Raw genomic sequence first — 23,115 nt, 5'->3', positions numbered from 1 at the left:
TGCTTCAAGCCGACAATCTCCGTGGGATCGACCCTTGCTCACGCAAGGTATTACTTGGACGACCCAGTGCACTTGCTGGTTAGTTGTGCGGGATTGCAAAAGTGTTATTGCAATTTCGCGCACCACTAAGGTTGTGAGCCTTTATTAAACTGTATACCATGTTTTGTTAGGATTGTAATCTCTTAAACTTAAACTTTCGTTCAATGTTAAATGATCCAAACTATTTAATGTCTATTTCATTCTAATCCCATCAACATCATATTACATATACCCACCCAACTCCAACATGTTACAGCAACAGCATATCATCATTCATGAAAGGATAACTTAATACAACACTTGTGTTCCAAAGGCATAACTTAAACTGCTTTTCCACTTTTCAGCCAAGTTTGGCAACAACAGAACCCAAAATTACACTAACCACAACAACAATAACATAATACAAATTAACATTCTTCTTCCTCTCTAGATGCACCAGCTTCTTCTCCAAATCAGTGAGTCTCTGTTCCACCACCTTCTTTCCAAGATACAGTTTCAGATCATCAACCTCGTTCTCAGTCATAAACTTGTCCAGAACTCTTACTGTTGAAACATGGTCATCCAGCCATAAGAAGAACTTGCAGTGACTGGAATTTTTCAGCTGCATGTTCATCATGGCAAAACAAAAAATCACCAACTTATAATCAAAATAACTACTTACGCCCGTATAATCAAAATCAATCAAATAAAACCACCAACTTACCTTAAAGAATGGACATCCAAAGAACAATCTATTGGGGTTCGTCGTCGTCCTCGATTTGTACAATATGGCGTACACTCCACATCTACACCTCGGAGCAATGTCGTCTTTCTCCTCTGCAGCTTCCACGCATTTTATGGTCGACGGTAGTGGTACGCGTCTTGCGCTGGATGAAGCTCCATCGCTGGCCATTTACCACTCCACAGTATCACCAGCCCCGACCTCTCATACAAATCACAACGGCTATGGCGACAGATTCCATTTGAAGAAATAGGGCACACACCGGAAACGACGTCGTGCGCGTGACCAAGGACTAAAATGTCCCATTACTTTCTCTACTGGCACCACGTCAGCCCCGTTACTACCACCCTGAAGACACGTGCACATATCCACGCCACATAGGCGCCAGGTAAACACAATCCGTTACGTCTTGGAACCCAAATTGAACGGAAGGACCGATTTGTACGCCATTTCCACTGGTGAGGGGTCGTTTTGTATTTTCCAATCTTGAGGGAGTTAAAAGTCCCAAATTTAAAAGGTCAGGGACGAATTTGTCCTCTATCCAATATTTTATTTTAGCACTAGCCACAGGAGATCGGCAACAATAGTCAAATTTGATCAATGGAATAAAGCATTTTTTTTTTATACAAATAGTTTGTGAATTATAATGTTAAATTGCTGCTTTCATTATACAAAGATAGAAGAAAAATCAAATTGCCGGCTAAAGTTCCACGTGGCACTAATTCCTACGTTAATGTAATAAAGTACTTATATTGAATTTCTTCTTCATTGTCTTTAGTGTCAATAGGCATCCTCCAGTACAACAAAACAGAATCTGAGAGTCTAACCAAATTAAGTAGGAATCTTTATTATCATATATTGTTATTACATACAAGTTAGAATAGTTGAAAGAGAAAATAATAATGATGAAGAAGTCAACAATGAAGATCAAAGGGCGCATGGAAAGGGAAGGTGGAGAAGAGGATCTCAGCCTTTTCAGGGAGTTAAGGAAGAGACAGAGTGAACGTGTCTCAAGTCTCCTACAATTTGCTTCTGAAGACTATGATTTTGATTCAAATAATGGTGAGTATACATTCAATAATCATCTTATCTTCTAACATATGGAATCTCTAAAATTTACAAAGTGTGTGTTTTATTTGAAATTAACTATATTGTATCCCATTGAATTTTTTGAGTATGTACAAATTACTTTTGAACTTTCTTAAATAATTATGTTATTTTGACACGAAAAACTCTAGGGTCATTAATTTTTATAATTTTAACCATCTTTTGATCAGTATAAATATTAAATTGTCTTCAACAAATAAATTTTATTAATTTATATATGTAAATTCTAAAAAATATTAATACAAACTGTATTAACTCATGTGTACTAACTCTAATAAAAATAAATATAAATTATATATTTTTTATTTGTAAATTTTTATAAATATAAGTGTAAATTATTATTGGTCAAATACTGACCCAAAATAATAATATTTGATTATTATGTAGCATTGCTCTTTTGACACTTCTAAATTTAATAGAATACGCTATATTTATTTATAGTAAATATCATCCATGTTAATAGAGATTACACCAGTGTAATACTAAAATGTTTCTATATAACAATGAACTATGTGTTATGATGACTAGGAGAATTAGAATCTTTTAATTCTTCAGTTGATACTTAGATAATTAGATATTCCTTTAATAAGAATTTAGGATTTAGAATTGAATTATGTTTAACCACTTTTGTTTAATAAAATACTCGTTTTAATAACAATTTTATGTGCACTAAGCGCTTAAACACGTAATAATATTTTTGTTTCATGTATTAAGAAGAATTTTTTTATATAATTAAAAAAAGTTGTCCTTAAGGTTACTTTTAATTAGTGCTAACAGAAGAAAACTATTATTGCAGCAAAGTTTTCACTCTATAGAGTGCCTTCTGGGAAGAAAGAATATGAGTATCTAGCGGAAACAAACAAAAACGAATATGATTGGTATGTTTCCTTTTCATTTTTGGGCTATGCTCATCTTGGGCCTATTTGGGCCTCCATAACAGTTTCTTAATCCATAACTTGTTGAAAGTGATCCTTGCTACTTTCTCTATACAAAAACATTTTATTCCCTGTCCCAGAAAAAAAAACTTTTTACTCGACACGAACCAAAAAAAAAAATTTGTTTTGTGCACATTATTATGCATTTTATACAGCAATATACTTAATTATTAAAGTCATCAAAAAAATTTTACAACAAAATGTCTAAACTTATCGTAATCACTAAAATTAGTCATTAATATATTTCTTTAATTTTATTTGTATTTTGATTTTAATGTGAATCCAATTTGATTACGTTACTTATGAAATTTGATTATATATGTAAATCTAGTTGGAAATTATTGTTTATAAAATTTGATTTTAAATATAAATATAGGATGAATTCACATTCTTATACAAATGATTTATTGATGATTGATTTCTATTGTCCAGGTAACATAGTCGTTAATTATTATAGTCTTTGCTTCATAATAATTGATGTATATATGTGTAAATTAAAATAAAATGAAACAGGTTAAAAACACCTCCTGCAACTCCTTTGTTTCCATCCCTTGAAATGGAACCCAACGCTCATCTTGTCCTTCAAAAGGAGATACCAATCTCTCAGCCTATCTCGAGGGTAAGATATTCAACTATTAAATAAATATAATGATAAATAATTATGAGTAGAGAAATAATATAAAGGTGAATCTATGGAGCCTAAAAAGTGGTGCCTATTTACTAAAAAAGGTTAAACATTAATATTTAATTTAAAAAATATAAAATACATTATTTTTAAAAAATTTTAAACTTACTACAAAAAGTAAGTTAGGCAAAAGTTAAGTAACAATTGATAGGCACTATAGAATTCTCCTAATATGAAATATGAGTTATGACACTCGTGTCTTTCATATTAGTAGTTGTTTATTATTATTATTATTATTATTATTATTATTTAGTGTATTTTATATAAATTAATGCATTGAAATTGTTTCTAACTTTCCAAAAGATTAGAACGATTTATCAGTATGGAATTGAGAGATTACATAAACATGTAAATTATAAGACATTTATATTATTATAAGGATTTAGCTATTTAATTAAGAGTGTAGTAATAAAAACTTTTCAAGTTTTCTATGTATCTAATTTATTGAAAATATAAATATATTTTCAATAGTTTTTAGTATAATATTTTCTTTTATGCTACTCTAATAATTGTCATTCATAATATTTTTATTTTAGTCATTTGTATACTAATTAAGAAAGCTAAAATAAAGAATTAATTAGAAAATTTGTCACTAAAGTATTTTAATTAATAACTAATTTATAGTGTAAAATATTTAATAGCTAATTTGTCTTATAAATATGTGCAGGATAAAAATAGAAAATATTCAATAAATATTATATTTAAATGTGATAATAACAGATATATCAAAAAAAAAAAAACTACAAATATGAAAAACGAGGAAGTAGTTTTCAGCGCTTCCAATCATTTTTTTTTTCTTTTTATATTTAGTCCTTAGAAATCTCATGTTAGATAAATTTATTCTTGAAGAATGAACAGTACTATATAAGTCTTTAACGGATACTTGACGTGTCTAACCAAAGTAAATTTTAAAAATTTATCTAATATTTTTTATTTTTTAGGTAGTATTTATTTTGAAGTATTGAGATAAAAATTGAGAGACTGACATATTTGTTAGTTTAGGAGCTAGTACTAAAATTTTAATATTTTAGTACTTTCAAAAAGTAAAAACACATGAGATTAAAATTTTTGAAGACAGAAATTGAAATTTTAATAACATTATATACTTAAAATACTTTCATTTTAATTAATTAATTCTAATTTTATTCTTTGTACAAATTAAATTAGAATTTCATTCTTATTTTAATTTCTGTTTTTTACCTTACACCAAATACAATACTAAAACTTATTTTAATTTCTCTCTTTCATTTTTCGAATTTATTTGATGCAAAATTCTTCATGAACTAAATTATCAATTTCCTCTTTCTTTAAAAGAAAGAACATACATTAGCTATTCTAGCTTACATGCTTGTCTAAAGTAAAAAGTAACTAAAATGGATAACCGTTTGTTTTGACTTTTGGCCACTCAGTTTGCGGGGAATGATGAGAAGCAACTGAAATCGAAACAAATTATTGATGCAAAACCAAAGCCAAATCATAGCAACTTATCAAAAGCAAAAGTTCCAATGAGATCAATAACCCCAAGTCACAATAGGCAGAGACCAACAACAAGCATCATTAAGAATAATAATACTAACACAAATAATGAACACAAGCAATTACCCAACATTCACCATCACAATCATAATAACATCATCACCAAAAAGAGCATTATTGATACCAATTCTATTGCTCCTCAAAAGCAACCAAAGAAGAGCATGGAGGCAAATGAGTCTTTAGGGATGAAGCCTAAAACTCGGGGCGTTTCGCCATCCGTGAGATCAACAAGGATTGCAAGTAATTTTGTCCTTGATCTTGATCTTCCGAATGAGGCACCGCCGAATCTTAGGACGGAACGAAGAGCGAGCTCAACCACAAGAGGAAGAAGCACTACTAGAGGTTCTAAACTTGTAGGGACTCAGAATCAAGATCCTATTCCAAGATCTATTGTTAGACCATCAAGGTCACCATCACCATGTGTGTCTAATAATAAAAATAATGGTGGTTGGAACCACTTAGAGAAAACCCAGAAAAGTTTGAGGGCACAAAAGGAAAAGTTCACTCTTGCGGCAGGTGGAAGCAACGAAAATGGAGCACATTTTATGGGAAGTAAAATGGTAGAGAAAGTGGTGAAAGCTAGAAAATCAGGGATCAATAATCAAGCTGAGAAAGAAACAAAGCCAAAACCTTTGAAATATAAGGTGTGATATTTGATTATTTGTGCCTTGCACTTTAATGTTTTCTAGTTCACTTGAGGCAAGTTATTGAAACTATAATTATGCAACTGTTATGATATGAGAAGATTAAATCATAAAGGATTTGCCCATTACTTGTGTGTTTAAAATATAGTTTTAGTACCACGACTATATATAGTTCATTATATTATATTTATCTATTGTATCAAGTGATGAAGCCTATATAACATTTCATTTTTACAACTAAAGGGTTGATGTTCTTAGATTTTTTTAGGTGACAGAATCTTGAGTGATACCAAGCTCATCCAGATATAGTCATGTAAATAGCAGAGGTACATTTTAAATAACTAAATCTTGGAAATAACTTTTTTTAGTTGAAATATGAGTTCGCCTACTTCCTTAAGCTTAAAGTTTGGGTTATGTATAGCTTGTGACTCTAAATCTTTTAAAATATGCATTTTTTAGGCCAAAAAAATTGTATGTGGACTTTAAGAACTATGATTAAAGAGTAAAAATTAATAACAGATTTGAAGGGTCAAAATTCTCTAAAGTAAAAAAGTTAATAAAGTCATAAAGTATAGAATTAATTATTTTTAAATTAAAATAGCAAAACTCGCATATAATGAGAGTTACACAAATTCAACATTGATTAACTTCTAGCTTTATCACTTTACCAATATTCTCATTTTACATAATCTAAATTCAATGTGAGGTATTATTCACCAAGTTATCCATTTCACACCAAAATTTATTGACCAAAGCTTTTGCCGCTACACAATCTCTCTAACAAAAGTCTCATTACATATCATAAGGTACATTGATGATTGAGTCAAGTTCTCTTCTTTTTTAGTTACTAGGGATGAGAGAGAGTGATATTGTACTCTACAACAAAGTGCTGAGGAGTAGAAATAGGCATAACACTATTTGCAATGGCAAATCCCCTTGCAAATCTGAATACACCAGTACCACCCACTATTGGCATCTCTCTATTCTCCTCAGAGATAGGGTTCCTCCCAAGCATGCTTATTGTGCTCCCTGCATATATCCCTTCCGTGAATGCAAAATTCGTCAACATTGTCATCCCAAGATCCTGCATAACCAAAATCAATATTTAGAGAAACATCCAGAAATTTTTAATGATATTTTTCACGGATTCAGATTTAATTTCATCTTTCTCTAGGATCAAATATAATACTTAATTCAACAATGTTAAGTATGCAAAAAAACAGATACCAAATCAGTTACTGATTTGGTGGTTGCTTTTTTTGTGAATTTTGCAATTCATGCGGACAAATTACATTGTCAACATTGTAATATTCAAGAACCATATTGATCGTTTTCTCAAACTAAAACCTTAACAGCAAAACTATCTACGACAAAAATTAAACACTAATTAGATGAAGCAGTGAAATCAATAAAGCATTTTGGATACTCTTTTCTTTCTCATAATTTATTCCATGGCTAATTTTACCTTAACCTATGTTAGTACTTCACCTGCAGAGAAGCCAGAGCAAACAGACCCTGGGCTCTTCCAACTTGTTTGGAAGTCAACTCAGGCCCTTCAGTCATAACATCATCCATGGCAAAAATGGACCCAAAACCGTTGGGAACATTCTTGGGTGTGTCGACAATTTGCACCACCGTTGGGTTGTTGTCGTTTCGGATGTCATGGTAATAGAAGTGGAGATGGGTTAGTTTCTCAGAGGGTAAAGTTATGTAGGATTGTTCTGAAAACGCTCCATGGGTAATGGTAGTGAAGGAGATGGAGATGATTAGAGTTATTAGCAAGTAGTTGAGAGCAGAAGCCATATTTGTCGTAACTCATAAAGTAGCTATATTTGGAACAAACTTATAGGACCTTTTTGCAATTAGAAATTATTAAGTTTAATATTTCTTTTTTACCCACGGCGATCACGAGGTCTTCATATGAATTTTGAGATGAGTTGAGTTGAGACGCTAGGACGTGGTTTGTTGTTGTCACCCACGTGCCACGTGGCAAACATTCCCACTTGGAGAAACGTGCGTCGTAAACCACTTCATATAATCGTATAAAATCTATTCTTAACATATAAAAGTAGATACATAATCATACATTACATTATTTTTTAGATATTTTTTTTCTCTTACTAATGTCATGTCAACAATATTATTTATTTGGCACAACTTTAGAATCAACCATTCAATTCTTGACAAATCAACTATTATTTCCAAATCAGTAAAAAAATAAAATATATAAATAAAAAACCAAAAAAATGAATCCAATAAATTTGTAACCTACAAATACACTGAATTCATATTTCTATATTTATTATATCTTACTGTTATAAATAATACAATAAATTTATAACAGCAACAATTAATTTATTAATTTTTATAAATAACTCACTAAAGGTAATAAATATCCATATTACAAATGTCATAATAATATTATTAATCATAATAAATTTTACATTATAAGTATTTAAATTCCATACTATTTAAACTATATATATTAATTTCTTATCACTGCATCAAACTCAACAATTAACATGTCTTCACAAGAACCTATGACAAAAAAAGAAAGTCAGCAACTCTAACAACCAACAAAAAAAAGGAGGACGAGCGCCACATAAGATGACTAAGTTCATCGACTAAAACAAATTCAAAAATCAAACCACCAAATAAAAATGTCACTTTGTATAACTCCAACATCCAAATCTTTTGTATTACAAATTATTTAAAATAAAACACCTTTTAAATTTAACTTCAATTTACACATATTTACACTTATTTTCCTAATATTTTTCTTTTAATTTAAATTCAAATCTTAGATATAAGTATACTTTCAGCTGGTACACACTCAATTACTAGCTAAATTCATTTCAATACATCATTAACATATAGTCAAGTATACAATGAGTCAATAAGCCACAATGTCAAATACTTTAAAAAAAATTATTGGCAGAAAATACAGCGCTCTGATATATTTTTTTTCTTTGCAACAAAAGGAATGATATAAGTTCAATCACCCTATGACACTGTGTTCTCACTTGAGGACTCTTTTAGAACTTCAGGTTCAACCTGAACTTCAGAAACTACTTCTGGCGAACTTTCAGGTTGGACAGGTTCTGATGGTGATGATACTTCAATCTTGGCGGGTGCCGATGCTTGAACACTTTCCGGTGGCTTGAACTTGTTGATGTAGTAACTAAGTGATGGTCCAGAGTATTGCAGTGTCTGCACCTGTGGTGGACTATTCTTACCAACTTGGAGCAATATGGATGATGCTGCAGCAACTGAAATCAGGGCAAGGCCTGCAGCAATTGCTGCTGTGTTTTCGGCTCCGTCAGAAGAAGAGCCTGCATTTCCTGAACTTATTGCACTTTCTGCCACATAAACTGCTGGCTGGAATAGATTATTTGAGTATTAGACAAACATCTTACCCCCAAGAAAGGTGTTATCATGCATATTACTTTCTGATACATATTTTTTATTTTGTAAATTTTTTCCAGAATACAAAGAGTGTTTTTTATGAAATTAAGTCTTATGTACTGCATGTTCTTCCAATGCCCGACATACATGCCACATCATTCTAGCAAATAAATTAGATAGTAAACATCCAAACTGGCCCCTAAACAAATTGGATGGGATTTCTAATTGATTCAATTAAGGATTAGAATGTCAAAATTGGAATTAAGAAAAATAAATAAATAAAACATTAAATCCCAGCAAACCTTGAAACAGAATCTAATATCAAACTGCATAGCTACAGTCACCTCAATCATAATATCTTAATATTCTAGCTGGCTTTTCTACATGTTACACGCTCCCCAGACCGAAATACATTAAAACTTAAAAACAAAATGGGTTAATTATGTAATTCGACATCCCAAGCAAACTAATATATATGTGTGAGAAACACTAACCTCAACAGAATATATGTTTGTCTGCCCAGCAGTGTCCTTCTCAACATAGCCAGTCCAGCCTTGCTTCCGAGGAGGGTACGTACCCACTACTCTAGTCTTCTCCCCTGCTAACCATTCCATACTGACCTTTCCAACCTGAGTCAAGATTAACCGAAGAATAGCAGTTTATTTACATGTTTAGCAATATCTTATGCAGCTAGTTACTAAATCTTGGATACTACAATATACGTGAGAAAGCCAAAAGGTTGGTGCTAGTAAGTAAAGAGATAGGCATGATCAGAAATTCAGAATGTCAAATAAAGGATAAAATGGTAAAATGCTTAGAACCACATTAAACTTTAGATGAAGCTCAACCAAGCACACTTTCAGTAAACATGAACGAGCTTGATTGGAAGCCCATTGCAAACAAGGTGAAGTTTATCATAGCAAAAATTTCAAGAACATAATTTCGGATTTTAATAAACGCTATGGATGCCCTGTCACACTTAGAACAAAAATTGTCCATTCAAAGGCCAAACAGAGTATACAATTCACAGATAGGCCACTATAAAAATAGCCATGATAAATTATGCTCTTGAACATATTAAAACTTCCGAGGAATTGCATTTTGCAAACCTTTAAAACTTCTCATTCACATTGTTCAGCGCAGAAATTTCACATTTGTGAGTGAAATATTTGTTCATAGAATGATTTTGAAGAGTAAATTACGGTTAACCATCAGTTGGTTTAACCACTTTCTGCTCATCTCCCTGGGGTGTCCCTAAAACTCACTTCATTTCTAGTATGATGGTATCAAGGTCCTTAGTGAAAATTAGCAATTTCTACAAGACAAAGGATGATGTGAACAACACATAACTTCATCTGAAACCATCCTCCCTAGTCCATTAGTTTCATGTTTTACACCTTAATTTATGGCAAGGAAACCAAATATGGATCCAGAACAAAACCAAATATAGTGGCTGCAAAACTGTATGCTCAAGATCATGTAGGTTTTTCTTTATTTTATCGTTCTATCTTACTCTTCTGTTCATTTTAGCATCAACTTTTTCTCTACAATCACTTTCTCAGTGCTGCTCTATAAAGAATCTGAACTAGCATGTAAATTAACAAACCGGATGTTGTGAATTGTGAATGGAGTCTACATTTCACCATCAGAAGAGTGTAACATGTATAAAACTTAAGAAAGATAACAGCATAAATAGCAAGGCCATGACGTCCAATCCTTGGATGTTGTGTATGCAACATGTTTCGTGGCAAACTCCTTACCCACTTAATGATTAACTCCAATGGAGCTAGGGATAGTCACTGGCTATCGGTTCACAGATACCCGATGATCAACACCTAGTAGATCCCAAAAAAGGGGCTAAAGAAAAAAGCAAGAGCATTATGTGAACCGAGGTGAAGTTTTCCTCTCTCTGAAATTCTATATCTCTGTATTCTACTTGTCATTAATTATTCCTTTACCTTCTAAATTGCATACTCACCATCAGAAGAGTGTAATTACTCCCTTACCTTCTAAATTGCACATTCACACTCGTTTCATCATCATATTTTCCATTCACAATCAAACAAACACTCACTATTCTCTGATTTCTATTCTCTATAATCGTTTTCTCTCTGATTCAAATAATTCTGTTCCATCAATCCTTCTCAGTTTTCAATTACCTACATCCACACACAAATTCCACTAATTCATCCTAATTCCAGTTCTGATCTCTCAACCTTGTTACACATATGATTCTATAGGCGGAAGTATTATTTGCAGAACCTATAATCAATAACTGAAAATTGGAGTGGAAATTTCGTACTTACGGTATAATTAATCTTAACCTCATCTAATATGAACATATTTGAAAGAATCGGAAGAAAGAAAGTGGCAAGTTGGAATAAAATGAACTCACTTCCTTATCAGGAGCACACTCTTCATCATTGCAATCAGAGTCATCAGATGAAGAAGCTCTCACTATGAACAAGCAAGAACTTCGCCTGTGACAAGCTCTTTGGTTCTTCAAAGAGAAGAAGCTTCTGGCAGCAGAAAACGTGCACGTGTTTGCAGCAACATTTGCTTGCAATGCAGAAGCCATAGGTGTGGTTAAAAGCCAAAGCAATTGAATAGAGTTATTATATAAGAATATTTTGTTTCTGAAAAAATGAAGTGAAATTTGTTTGGTAGGGATTTGAATGAGAGAAGGGGGAATTGTTGGGTGGGAGTGAAGGAAGCAAGGTGGAAGCAGGACAAAGCACAGGATTCAGGATTAGTGTCTGGTGGTCGAGCTTTGCTTATAGAGATCCTTTGCATCACACTCGTTAAAATGACAAGGATATAATTGGTAAAATCAAAATATATCTTTAGAAAAATAATAAAAATCTAGATTTTAACTAAAATTACTTAATACAAATTTAAAGGATACCTTTTGGAAAAATTTTAAAATATCTTTAATATTAAATTTGTTCTAATTTTTCGTAATATTTCAACGACTATATTACATGTATAATAAAATTAATTGTTAAAATCAATTACCGATATATTTTATATGGTAAAATATAAATATATATTAAAAATAAATTAAATTATATTAATAATTAATTTTAATATATGAATAATATTTTTGATATTTTGAATACTTTTCAATTATACCCTTGATCATTAACAATATTACTTAAATGTTGTCGTGGTAATGATACTGTGACACATCATCTTAGAATTGCCACATTGTATGATGTTTCAAAAGGTAATGTAATTAAACATATTGAAAGTTTGAAACATCAGAAGAAAAATTGAAACCAAAACTTAAAAATAAAATTAAAATAAAATATAAACGTTAAAGACAATATTTATATTCATTTTTAACAATTTTTTTAAAATAAAAATTATATTAATAAAACATTTAAAATATATAATTTTTATTGAGATTCATTTTAATAAAATAATATTTTTTTTATAAAAATAAAAATTAGGATCATCAAATATTTTCTTAGGATTTGAGAAAAGAAAATTTAGGTTCAACACTTTTGTATTATATTTGTAGTCTGATCTGTAGAGGTGAAAGAAAAGATATTCTGTAAATGTTTGTTAGTTGGACATGTTTATTTTTAAACATTGGTGTCAAAATACATATTTTGTTAGATGTATTTCAAGGTAAACACTACGTGCCTGCTTTAAACTTTTTTGCACATAAAAAATGGATGCGCTCTATTAAATCTGCTTCTGAGATGATCAAGTTCACACAGACTTAATTTTTGGAATTATTTTATGCTTTTTCAAATTTAATTTTCTATCTAATTTGTTTATGTTTCTTACAGAAAATTTCCTTAATACATTTACACTCTTTAGCAAATATTATTATATGACCATTAATAAAATTATTTGCTTATATTTAAGTTGTTAACTATCAACACTCAATTTTATTAACCATTAACACTCAATCTACTTCATATCATTATTGTGTTTCTATTTTACTGCACGATAGAAAACCTTAGGGTTTGAAAAAATAAATATCTTTTATTAATATTTTAGGCGATATTAAATAAAGATGAAAAATAACATTAAAATATTTAAAATATAAATAAAAATAAAATTTTTTAAATACAAAATTAATATTCATCCAAAATATCAGGACAAAAATAATACTTGGTCCAATACAAAAATAAGCGGACTTACAGAAAAGAATCAAGATATCATAAAATAATATCCAAACACTTTTTAGGAAAAGTACTAATGCAAAAATACATGAGGGCTCATAAAATTTGTCCCTTCTACAATGTATATCATTACTTATGATGAGGGCTCTGTTATTTTGACTTGTTAACACTAAACATTTTCTTCAACTTTCCAAGTCCATTTGATTTTTTTGTCGGGGTTGCTTTCATAGTTGGCGTTAATGCTTCCTCTGAAAAAAAAAAAAAAATATGTGCAACCAATCATCATAATATCTCAATATTCAAGCTATGTGAGTAATATAAAACGACATTGCTTATTCATCTAATATCCACCAAATTATTCCTAGATATAATTATTCATGAATATCTTTTCATCAGATTAAACTTTTGGTATATAAGATAATTTTTTTAAGTTAAAATATATTTTTTGTCCTTGAAATTTGATAAAATTTTTAAAAAAATTCTTAAATTTTATTTTGTTGTAATTTTATTCTAAAAATTTTTAATTTGTATCAAATATATTTCTCACGGTTAATTTTTTTTAAAAAATTAATTATTAAATTGGTCTTAAATTTTTTAAAAATGTAACCGATGATAATATATTTGATGCAAATAAAAGATTTATAAAACAAAATAAAACTTAAAAATATTTTTAAAATTTTTGTCAAACTCCAAAAATAAAAAAGTATATTTATCCATTATTTTATAATAAAAAAGTTAAAACATTTTTCAACGCCCCAAAAAAAATTATAGTATCATAATTAGGTGACTTCTTTTAATTTCCATCCTTAGAAATTAAATATAATACACACAATAATGTTTAGAAATCATTATTTCTTGTCTTTATTCTTCTAGTATTAGAAGGATAAATGAATCAAGTTGCATACCACACCTAGAAAGTAAAAATTTAGTGAAGTACCTTACCTTCTTTAGCAGATGAATCATGGGATGATGCAGGAGAACTCATAAGGTATTGTTTCCTCAACCAATAGTCTTGAAACCGTTGATTTGCATATTCTTTATAGTCGAAGTCAATATTATTTACATGCTCCTGCCAAAGACAAAAGAATAATTTAGTATACTTGAAGTTTCTTTAGTGTGTCAATAGACAAAACATAAAAGTGTTTAATTAGAGAGTTAATTTTTTTTTTAGTTCATATCAATTAATCTTTTTAAATTTTGAAATATAAATTTTAACTCTAAATTCTAAACTTCTCAAAAAAAAAAAAAACAAATGAAGATTAAAAAATTAATTTTACAATATAAAAAAATTAATTAACGTTATTTAATTAAAAGTTAATTTTACATATTTATATTTTAGATAAAAAATGTATTTCAAGATAGGATCACAAATTTTTTTCATGGTAACTCGTAATTTTCTTAATGAAAAGTGTATTTAACATTTTTGGAGCCTTCATCAATTAAGTGCATGAAAAACATAAAATATTAATTAAGAAGAAAAAGTGGCGATACCGAAATTATTCCCCAAAATCCCCAGAATAGATGATTTGCAAGTGTAAAGTTCTCAATATCATCAAGTAGTTGCTCCACTTTGCTATCAATTTGTTCTTCACCTGAGTTCAAGTCCAATAATATCATATGTTATTATATGACTAGTTGATTATATTATTGTTTAATTAAAGTTTACCTGAAGATCTCAAATATGTTTCAACGAATAATCTACGTTCTTCCAAATCTATTAAGAAAAATAGTCAAATAGTTAAAATTATTATTCGTAAATCATAATAGATATTTTTGAAAAAACAATTTTATTATTTATTATATCTACATAAAAAAATCAGCCATTAAATTTATTATTTGTATAAAATATATATTAAAATATAAAATATATTAAAAATAAATTAAATAATTCTAATTTAATGACTAATTTTTATGTACACATATTATTTTAGAAAAGTATAGGTAGACAATGAGAATACTAAACAATATGAATAATGGATATGTCAGATGTTCAATTTAATAGATATGCAGATGATTATTTTTATTATTTTTAATTGGATGGTTATTTTTTTTTATTCAATTTACTCATGCACAGTTAACAATAGTTGGATGTTCAATTCATTAGGTGTGCAAATAGTTATCATAATGTTAAGGTTTAAAAAGTAATTTAGAAATAGAATATTTTTTTACTTGATTGGGTCAATCCTAGAGCCTAATGTTCACGCTGTGTATAAAAATCCTGTTTACCTAACAAAACCGTATTATTTTTGTTGAAACCATGCTAATACTACGTATAAGACAACATACCAGGATATTTACTGTAGTCAAGAATATGAGGGGTTTCTGTATGATAGTTCGCAGCCATCTCGCAGAAGTGGTTTGCTATATCATATGCTATAGGATTATAACTTGCATATTCATAATCCTAGACAAAATAAATAAATAAGAATATTTTTTAATTATCTTTTTATAATGTGCTGTTAGTACCATGAATTTTCATAAAAGATGAACTTACTATTAAAGTCAATGATTTGGTCTCTTCATCAATCATTATGTTACCATATTGTAGATCATTGTGGCAAAACCCTATTTTTTGGTGAGTAGTTGATAATCTCTCTTCCAAAAGTGAGATTTCGTTGTCCATTGCATCCAAATGAAACATTTTAACTTCTTCAGGGGAAGCTAATTTCCTTGCTTCAACAAGCCACTTCCTAAATTATTGAAAAAAAAAATCAAAATAATGAAAGTTTGATGATGTGATTTTTTCCCCCTTTATTTTAGTATTTTATGTATAATTAATTACATACCGCAATACATCCCAAAGGTGAACCTTCTTTGGTCCTGGCATGTTAAGATCATGGAACTCTTTCATCTTGATAGCTATAAGAGCAGAAATAGATGGATCTCGTAGATCTGATGCTAATAATGTCTGTTCAATCCACCACATATATTGTTATATATATATTTAGCATATTAATTTCATAGATAAGATAGTCCATAATCAACACATTAAATATAATTAATACAGTAATTAAGATAGATCAATCTTTTTTTAAGTGAAAAAATTAATAAAATGAGATAGTAAGTGATTAGTCACTGAAATTCATATGTAATAGAAGTTACAAATTCAATAGTAATTAATTTTTACTTTATTTCTTTACCAATATTCTTTGGGTTAATAGTTTCATTAGTTTCTGAAAGATAAGACATTTTTTAAATTTATTTTTGAAAGATTTGTTTAGTTAAATTAGGTCTTCAAAAATTGCGAATTAATCATATTTGTTCTCTAGTTACTTTATTAACAATTTTTTTCAAAAATTAATATTGTAAAACGTTAATTGATAACATATATAATACTTGATAAGTCTAATTAGATATTGGCTAAATATAGTTATGAAAATTTATTAATTTAGTCATTTTCTTCAATTACAAAAATCATATTCCTAATATGACCTAGTGACTAAATTGATAGATTTTCGTAAACATATTTAATCAACGTGTAATTAAACATGTTAGGTGTCAGTTGTGAGAAGAGTAACCGAAGGACATATATGATTAATTCTAATATTTAAAGGATTAATTTAATTAAAAAAATATTTCAATGACTAATTTGACTATTAATTTTTTTTAAAGAATTATTTTCAATTAAAATTTACCCGAGCATTGATGAATTCTTCAATTCGGCCATTTGCAAACCTCCCAAGCAAACGAGGGCCATATCCAGATTTGGATATGCATTCGAATGCTCGAATCTCATCATCTCGGTTAAAGAAAATTTCGGTGCCCTCGCCATACATTCTAACCAGAACCCTTTGTGAAGTTTCCCCAGTTGGTGTTTGCCATTTGACTTTGAAAACCTCATTTGTCATTGCCCCTTTTAGATTGATAACCTCCATTGCATTTGGATCAAGTACATTCTTCCATTTACTAGCCAATGATTTCAATATTTCTTTTGCCTCTTTAGGAAGATAATCTACCTTGTTTATAGGGCTTTTCGCATAAAAATCTTCATTTGTTGCTCCCATTGCTAATCTTTATAAACTTTTACAATTCTTATAATTTCCTATTAATCTTTATAGAACGATTCCAATATCAAGCCCTATTTGAGCATGAAAAAATACATAAATATTATTAATGTTGATATAGTAACCTCAATAACAAGCATCTACATATGAGAAGTTATTGCAACATTTCAATGAATTCAAAACAAACTAACCTGGAGGAATAACTTGCTAGGGCAATGTTATGATAGTCAATGGTCAATGGTTGATGACCAACGACCAATGACCTCGTTGTTGATGAAGAGAGAAAACGTGATGAGAAAGATTTTGTTAATTTTGAAAGGTACTGGGTATGTATATATATGGTGATCTTAACTACCAAGAATAAAATGCCAAAAATTGTGGGATTGATGTTAAAATTAGATGCTGCTAAAAAAGATTATTAATTTGACCATTGATGTTTTATGAAAAATAAAGAACATCACTTCTATAAATAGATTTCACTAAACTATTATTGGAATTTTTTCTTTTTCATTTGACTTTATTAATTTGATTCATAAAAAATTTGTAGAGCTTTTCTTATTATTGTAACTTGACAAAGTCACAAACTCATAATATCTACAATAGTTTATCACTACAAAAAAAATATGTCTTGTTGTCATGCTTGTCAAATAGCCCAAAAGTGAAAAAAGCATTAGAGAAAATATACATAATACATAACATATATAGGTAGGGCTGGCAATTCATACACTACTCGCGGGTATCCAATTTGATCGAACCTGTTCGGATAGGGTAAGCTACCCAACTCGTTGCGGGTAGGATAAAAATCGGTCCGGATATGCTTACGGGTAGGGTAGGGTGGTGTACCCTTTCCTACCGTATCTGCACTCTATATATATAATACATATTTTATAAAAATTAGATATATAGTAATGCAAGTGAGAGTTGAACCCACAACTTTCCTTATGTAATAACTTACATATTTAAATAACTCTCGGCTTAGTTCTCCCTCAGCTCCTTTCACCTTTGTCTCAGTTTGGGCAGCTCCTTTATCCTGCCGGTGCCACTTCTTTCTAGTCTTATCTGCGTTGTGGGCCTCTGGTTCGTCTTGGCTGCTTCCCCCTCTTGGGATGGTTGATTTCGTAATTTGCTCATTCTTAGTTTACTATTTTTTCTGTAACATGTATTTGAAACTTCAATTGTAATGTTAGAATTCGTTAAAGTGTTATTTGTTTGTTGTTGCGTTATTATGTTATAAAATGTTTGTTTGAGCCTTGTTAAACCGGTCAAATCCTACACTTCTAGCCTAGTAACTGATCGATGTCTGGTTTTGTTGTCAGAAAGGCTAAGACCATCTTTAGTAGGGAACTTATCCCAATTTCTGTTTATGGTCCATTTGTCATAAAAAGTAATTCTACATCAGTTTTTGTGTCATAAACAGTAAATAGGAACTCAAAGCATCTCTGTTCTCCATTAGGAGGAACTAACTTTAGTCCCTATTGTGGTCCCGCTTAATTAATTAATTAAAATACTTAAAATTAATGTAATTAATTTTTTTAATATTTAAATTTAAAAATAATTCACTATTAAAAGATATTAATATTAAATAAATTCATATATAACAATAATACACAATATATAATTCGGGGTTACACTAATTTGTAAAATTACTTAATACAAAAAAACATAATTAAGCTCTATAGTTGACGACAAGTATTGTGAAATTGTCATATGTGTTCAATCAAGTCCTCTTTCAATTGTCTTTGCTGCTGCCTATTTCGAAGTTGGGCATTTCTTTGGAGAAATTGATGGTATGGTGCAAAATCTTCTTCTCTCAGCTGAGGTTGTGATAAGGGGAGTAGATCCTTTCCGGTGAATAAAAAACTGGATGGTGTGCAGTGTTTAATCTAATCATTCACCATTCTCTCTCTCTTATTTATTTCTGATCCCACTATTAAAATCAAAGGTGAGAGATTGTACTGTATTTTGTCAAGTGTTGAAAAAACTGGAGAGGATCTATTTCCTGTGATAAGCCATTTTTGACATCATCATACTCTAGGCCTTGAGCAAAATTTTCTGCATAAGTGTCTCTTTCATCCTCAACAATCATATTATGCAATATAATACAAGCTCTCATTATGTTGGCAAGCTTCTTCTTTTCCCAAAAACGAGTTGGACCACGTATAATTGCAAAGCGTGCTTGCAACACTCCGAATGCTCGCTCCACATCTTTTCTTTGCCCTTCTTGGTATTGTGCAAATAACTTGCGTTTTTCTCCTTGTGGCTTTGAAATTGATTTGACAAATGTGGCCCATTCATGATAAATACCATATGCTAAATAGTATCCCATAGTATAATTATTACCATTAATAGTATAATTTACCTCCGAAGCACGGTCATTTAGAATATCATCGAACACTGGAGAACGATCTAACACGTTGATATCGTTATTTGAACCAGAAACTCCAAAGAACGCATGCCATATCCAAAGGTCTGAAGATGCTACAACCTCAAGTACTATGGTTGCAACCCCACGATAACCACTCATGTACATACCTTTCCACGCCTTCGGACAATTTTTCCATTGCCAATGCATGTAGTCAATGCTACCCAACATGCCAGGGAAGCCACGACCCTCCGCCATTTGTAGCAAGCATTGTACATCATTTGGATTGGGTTCTCGCAAGTATTCATCCATCTCCCTTTCCCTTTCCTTGGCCATCCTTTCCATTTTCCTTTGTTTTGCTTTTATCTCCATTTCTTTAATATACATCTGAATTTGCAATTCTTGTTCTTTCATTGCCGCTTGAGCTTGTAACTCTTGTTCTTTCATTGCCGCTTGAATTTATAACTCCTTCTCTTTGATAGCCATAATCTTTGCTCTATGTTCCTTCTCCTCTTCTCTTTCTTTTTTCCTATCCATTAGTTCCTTTTCTCTAACATTCTTAATATCTTCCATGAGGGATAATTTTTTAACAACCGATGATTTCCTTTCGCTAAAATTTTCAGACATTTGTGCTTTTCCCTTACCTTTTTGCTTGCTCTTCTTTGATCCTTGTGGGCGAACAGGAGAGTCCACACCGGTCTCGTCAGTTAACGGTGTTTCTGGGTTTGATGAGAATAAGTATGCTCTAGTTGCACTAACCTTGGTTCTCTTTGAGCCGCCACTCTGTGTAGGTAGTTGGCTTCTCCATTTTTGCTCAAACCGAAGCATGTTCCAATGCCTCTCAAAAGTGAATTTTTTACCATAATTTGTGGAATAAAGTTTATAAGCCAACTCCTTTATATCATCAGCTTTCGAACCACTCCTTATGTTTCGACTAGCTTGATCGTAGCAACCAGCAAATTGTGCAACAGCCTTGTTGATCTTATACCATCGTTTCTTACATGCAACTACCCCACTTGAAATGTCGGAGCAAAATTCTACACAGTAGCTATGAATTCTACTCCAAAATGTTTCCCTCTTTTGATCGGTACCAACTACAGAGTCAGTTGAAACATTTAACCATGCACTAATCAGCATCTCATCCTCTTTCCAATGTCAGTGTTGAATACTATCTTGCCTCTGATCTTCAATATCATCATCATTGAGGTCGATAGCATCTAATCCATGAGGGTTGGCAAAATCTGAATATTGCGAATTTAGACTATATTGTATAGGAGTTTAAGAGGATGGGTTAGAAGAGCCACCAACATCAGATGAGTTATGTCTTGATGCACTGAATTGAGTTGGAAACGGCAAAGAAGTTGGAGTAACATTTCCAATAGAGGGGTTAAATATGGATGAAAATATAAAATGTGGTGTTTGTGAATTTTGATTTTGCGGCTAGAATATAGGAAATTGATTATTATAAGGAGTTTGAAAATTGAAATTAGACAGATTTTGTAGATTTGGATTTTTAAATGTATTTGGTAGTGTGAAGTTTTGATTTGGGACTTGAGAGTTTGAAGTTTGAGATTGTTGGGTATTTGGAATTTGAGAAAAGTTTTGTAAGTAATTGAAGAAAGAGTTGAGTTTTGGTTTGGATCCATTTTTCTGAACAAAAAATAATATTAGCAGAATTTTGATTTCGTAAATTTGGAAGAAGAAGAAGAGTAGTAGAAAGTGTGAGAATAGAAGTGTATCTAAGTGGTATATATAGAGTAACAAAATATTAATTTATTAATAATAACGGTAACATAGTAACGGCTAGTTTCCAACGGCTAATTTTGCAACGACTAGCTTTGCAACGACTAATTAAATATAATAATATAAATTATTAATTAAATATAATTTAATTATTTAATCTAATTAATTATTTTAATTATTAATTAAATAAAAATATAATTATTTAATATAAATAATTATTATAATTATTACTAAATTAATTATTATTTAATTATTTAATATAATTATTTATTATAATATAATTATTTAATATAATTATTTATTATAATATAATTATTTAATATAATTAATTAAAATTTTATATAATTATTTATTTAAATAATAACTTGTCATTTGCCAAGTTATTATTGGCTTCTCAAAGTCCCCATTCAGAGGGCTTGGTTCCTCTAGAAATCCGTGTGAAAACCTTCTCTTCTTTTGCTCCAATGGCTAGGATTTCTTTGTGTCAGAAAAAGTAGAATTGGGACTCATGCATTGGACTTGCTCTAACAACTGCTAATGAAGACAAAAAGGTTGAGTAAATACTCAAATTAGTTTTTGAAAAATTATTCAGTTTTCTAAATTGGTCCTTGAAATTTTTTTTAATTAAATTCGTCTTTTAGGTAGGGTTTGGTGAAAAGACAGAGACGAAAAAACTGATACTGAGAGACAGAGACTAAGAGACAGGGATTGAAATAAATCTCAGTATTCTGTTTGGTGCAAAATGGGAGACAGGAATTGAAACAAGAATGAAACTTTAATTTAATTTGCACAAAGGGTAAAATTAGAATTAATTAATTGAAATGAAAGTATTTTAGGTATAAAATGTTATTAAAATTTCAGTCTCCATCTCTAAAAATTTTAGTCTCCTGTGTCCCTATTTTTTGGAGGTACTGAAATACTGAAATTTTAGAGACAGAGACAGAAATTTTAGTACCAGTCTCTGAACTAACAAACACGATACTGAGTTTCAGTCTCTCAGTCTTTGTCTCAATACCTCAAAATAAACGCTACCTTAAAGATTTTAAATTAGTCATGTTAGTCATTCCATCATTGTGTTTGTTGATGGTGTCAAAATTTGCTAATGTAAAACATTAAGTGACACTCTAACACATACTTAGAAATCTTAATTGACTATTAACATAATAAGTTTATGAAATTAGATCAAATCAAAACCTAATTGTGGGGAGAACTTGAGGCATTAGAATCTCTAAATTTAGAATTGATTTGATCTAATTTCATAAACTTATTATGTTAATAGTGAATTAAGACTCCTAGATGTATGTTGAAGTGTCACTTAATGTTTTATATTAACAAATTTTAACATTATCAACAAATAAAATGACAGAAAAACTAACATAACTAATTTAAAATTTTTAAATGACAAATTTAATTAAAAAAAACCTTTCAAGACCAATTTAAAAAATAAATAATTTTTCAGGAACTAATTTGACATTTACTCAAAAAAGTTCATGGAAACTTAAAACATTCTTTAACATTTTTATGTGTAATATAATTCTAGAATTAGGACATCTCTTACTTATTTCATATATCATCCTTGTACGAAGAGGGTATAACTTACCAAATAAAACAACAATCCTTAGCTAATCAACAAAAGTCTAGTTAACAATAAATCAACGAATATTTTTAAATTGTACTCTATATTAATCAATTATTATTAATTAGTGATTATTTAAATTTTATTTTAAAAATATATAATTAATAATTATTAATTATAATTATTTAAAGTTAGCTGATTAAAAATTATTTATTTATCCTT

At 30.0% G+C, this 23,115-nt stretch overlaps 6 protein-coding genes across 6 annotated transcripts; 1 reads left to right on the top strand and 5 right to left on the bottom strand.

The window, feature by feature from the left end:
- Positions 1 to 1,622: 1,622 nt before the first annotated feature.
- Positions 1,623 to 5,781, top strand: LOC130943520 (uncharacterized). The gene is made up of 4 exons (XM_057871429.1): positions 1,623 to 1,822; positions 2,664 to 2,745; positions 3,316 to 3,421; positions 4,897 to 5,781. Exons 1-4 carry the CDS (start codon positions 1,663 to 1,665, stop codon positions 5,671 to 5,673), a joined length of 1,125 nt encoding a protein of 374 aa, XP_057727412.1. The 5' UTR covers positions 1,623 to 1,662; the 3' UTR covers positions 5,674 to 5,781.
- A 503-nt stretch (positions 5,782 to 6,284) lies between these two features.
- On the bottom strand, positions 6,285 to 7,506 carry LOC130943521 (dirigent protein 21-like). Its single transcript, XM_057871430.1, has 2 exons — positions 7,156 to 7,506; positions 6,285 to 6,751 (listed from the first exon to the last, which is right to left on the bottom strand). Exons 1-2 carry the CDS (start codon positions 7,468 to 7,470, stop codon positions 6,515 to 6,517), a joined length of 552 nt encoding a protein of 183 aa, XP_057727413.1. The 5' UTR covers positions 7,471 to 7,506; the 3' UTR covers positions 6,285 to 6,514.
- A 987-nt stretch (positions 7,507 to 8,493) lies between these two features.
- On the bottom strand, positions 8,494 to 11,834 carry LOC130943464 (protein MAINTENANCE OF PSII UNDER HIGH LIGHT 1). Its single transcript, XM_057871350.1, has 3 exons — positions 11,468 to 11,834; positions 9,567 to 9,701; positions 8,494 to 9,045 (listed from the first exon to the last, which is right to left on the bottom strand). Exons 1-3 carry the CDS (start codon positions 11,648 to 11,650, stop codon positions 8,671 to 8,673), a joined length of 693 nt encoding a protein of 230 aa, XP_057727333.1. The 5' UTR covers positions 11,651 to 11,834; the 3' UTR covers positions 8,494 to 8,670.
- A 1,524-nt stretch (positions 11,835 to 13,358) lies between these two features.
- Positions 13,359 to 17,212, bottom strand: LOC130946061 (probable choline kinase 2). Its single transcript, XM_057874742.1, has 8 exons — positions 16,844 to 17,212; positions 15,995 to 16,116; positions 15,703 to 15,898; positions 15,495 to 15,612; positions 14,875 to 14,922; positions 14,700 to 14,800; positions 14,151 to 14,277; positions 13,359 to 13,456 (listed from the first exon to the last, which is right to left on the bottom strand). The coding sequence occupies exons 1-8, from the start codon at positions 17,210 to 17,212 to the stop codon at positions 13,359 to 13,361; spliced, it is 1,179 nt and encodes a 392-aa protein (XP_057730725.1).
- Positions 17,213 to 18,915: 1,703 nt separating this feature from the next.
- Positions 18,916 to 20,021, bottom strand: LOC130946060 (uncharacterized). Its single transcript, XM_057874741.1, has 2 exons — positions 19,195 to 20,021; positions 18,916 to 19,072 (listed from the first exon to the last, which is right to left on the bottom strand). The coding sequence occupies exons 1-2, from the start codon at positions 20,019 to 20,021 to the stop codon at positions 18,916 to 18,918; spliced, it is 984 nt and encodes a 327-aa protein (XP_057730724.1).
- A 12-nt stretch (positions 20,022 to 20,033) lies between these two features.
- On the bottom strand, positions 20,034 to 20,711 carry LOC130946059 (glutathione S-transferase T3-like). The gene has a single exon (XM_057874739.1). It carries the CDS (start codon positions 20,709 to 20,711, stop codon positions 20,034 to 20,036), a length of 678 nt encoding a protein of 225 aa, XP_057730722.1.
- Between the last annotated feature and the right edge of the window lie 2,404 nt (positions 20,712 to 23,115).

Source organism: Arachis stenosperma, chromosome 8, assembly GCF_014773155.1.
Source record: "Arachis stenosperma cultivar V10309 chromosome 8, arast.V10309.gnm1.PFL2, whole genome shotgun sequence".
Taxonomy (NCBI): Eukaryota; Viridiplantae; Streptophyta; class Magnoliopsida; order Fabales; family Fabaceae; genus Arachis; species Arachis stenosperma.
Note: the sequence above shows the minus strand (reverse complement) of the source record. Positions and strands in the feature narration are given on the sequence as shown.

Coding starts and splice junctions, on each gene's coding strand:
- LOC130943464 (XM_057871350.1), bottom strand. CDS start 11,650: ATGGCTTCTGCATTGCAAGCAAATGTTGCTGCAAACACGTGCACGTTT. Junction 9,702..11,467: donor AGTGTGCTCCTGATAAGGAA/GTGAGTTCATTT, acceptor ATCTTGACTCAG/GTTGGAAAGGTCAGTATGGA. Junction 9,046..9,566: donor CAAACATATATTCTGTTGAG/GTTAGTGTTTCT, acceptor AATCTATTCCAG/CCAGCAGTTTATGTGGCAGA.
- LOC130946060 (XM_057874741.1), bottom strand. CDS start 20,021: ATGAAAGAACAAGAGTTACAAGCTCAAGCGGCAATGAAAGAACAAGAA. Junction 19,073..19,194: donor CAGGAAATAGATCCTCTCCA/GTTTTTTCAACA, acceptor CACACCATCCAG/TTTTTTATTCACCGGAAAGG.
- LOC130943520 (XM_057871429.1), top strand. CDS start 1,663: ATGATGAAGAAGTCAACAATGAAGATCAAAGGGCGCATGGAAAGGGAA. Junction 1,823..2,663: donor TGATTTTGATTCAAATAATG/GTGAGTATACAT, acceptor CTATTATTGCAG/CAAAGTTTTCACTCTATAGA. Junction 2,746..3,315: donor AACAAAAACGAATATGATTG/GTATGTTTCCTT, acceptor AAAATGAAACAG/GTTAAAAACACCTCCTGCAA.
- LOC130946061 (XM_057874742.1), bottom strand. CDS start 17,212: ATGGGAGCAACAAATGAAGATTTTTATGCGAAAAGCCCTATAAACAAG. Junction 15,613..15,702: donor CCAAATCATTGACTTTAATA/GTAAGTTCATCT, acceptor TATTTTGTCTAG/GATTATGAATATGCAAGTTA. Junction 14,278..14,699: donor GATTTTGGGGAATAATTTCG/GTATCGCCACTT, acceptor TGTCTTTGGCAG/GAGCATGTAAATAATATTGA.
- LOC130946059 (XM_057874739.1), bottom strand. CDS start 20,711: ATGCTGATTAGTGCATGGTTAAATGTTTCAACTGACTCTGTAGTTGGT.
- LOC130943521 (XM_057871430.1), bottom strand. CDS start 7,470: ATGGCTTCTGCTCTCAACTACTTGCTAATAACTCTAATCATCTCCATC. Junction 6,752..7,155: donor TTGCTCTGGCTTCTCTGCAG/GTGAAGTACTAA, acceptor TTGGTTATGCAG/GATCTTGGGATGACAATGTT.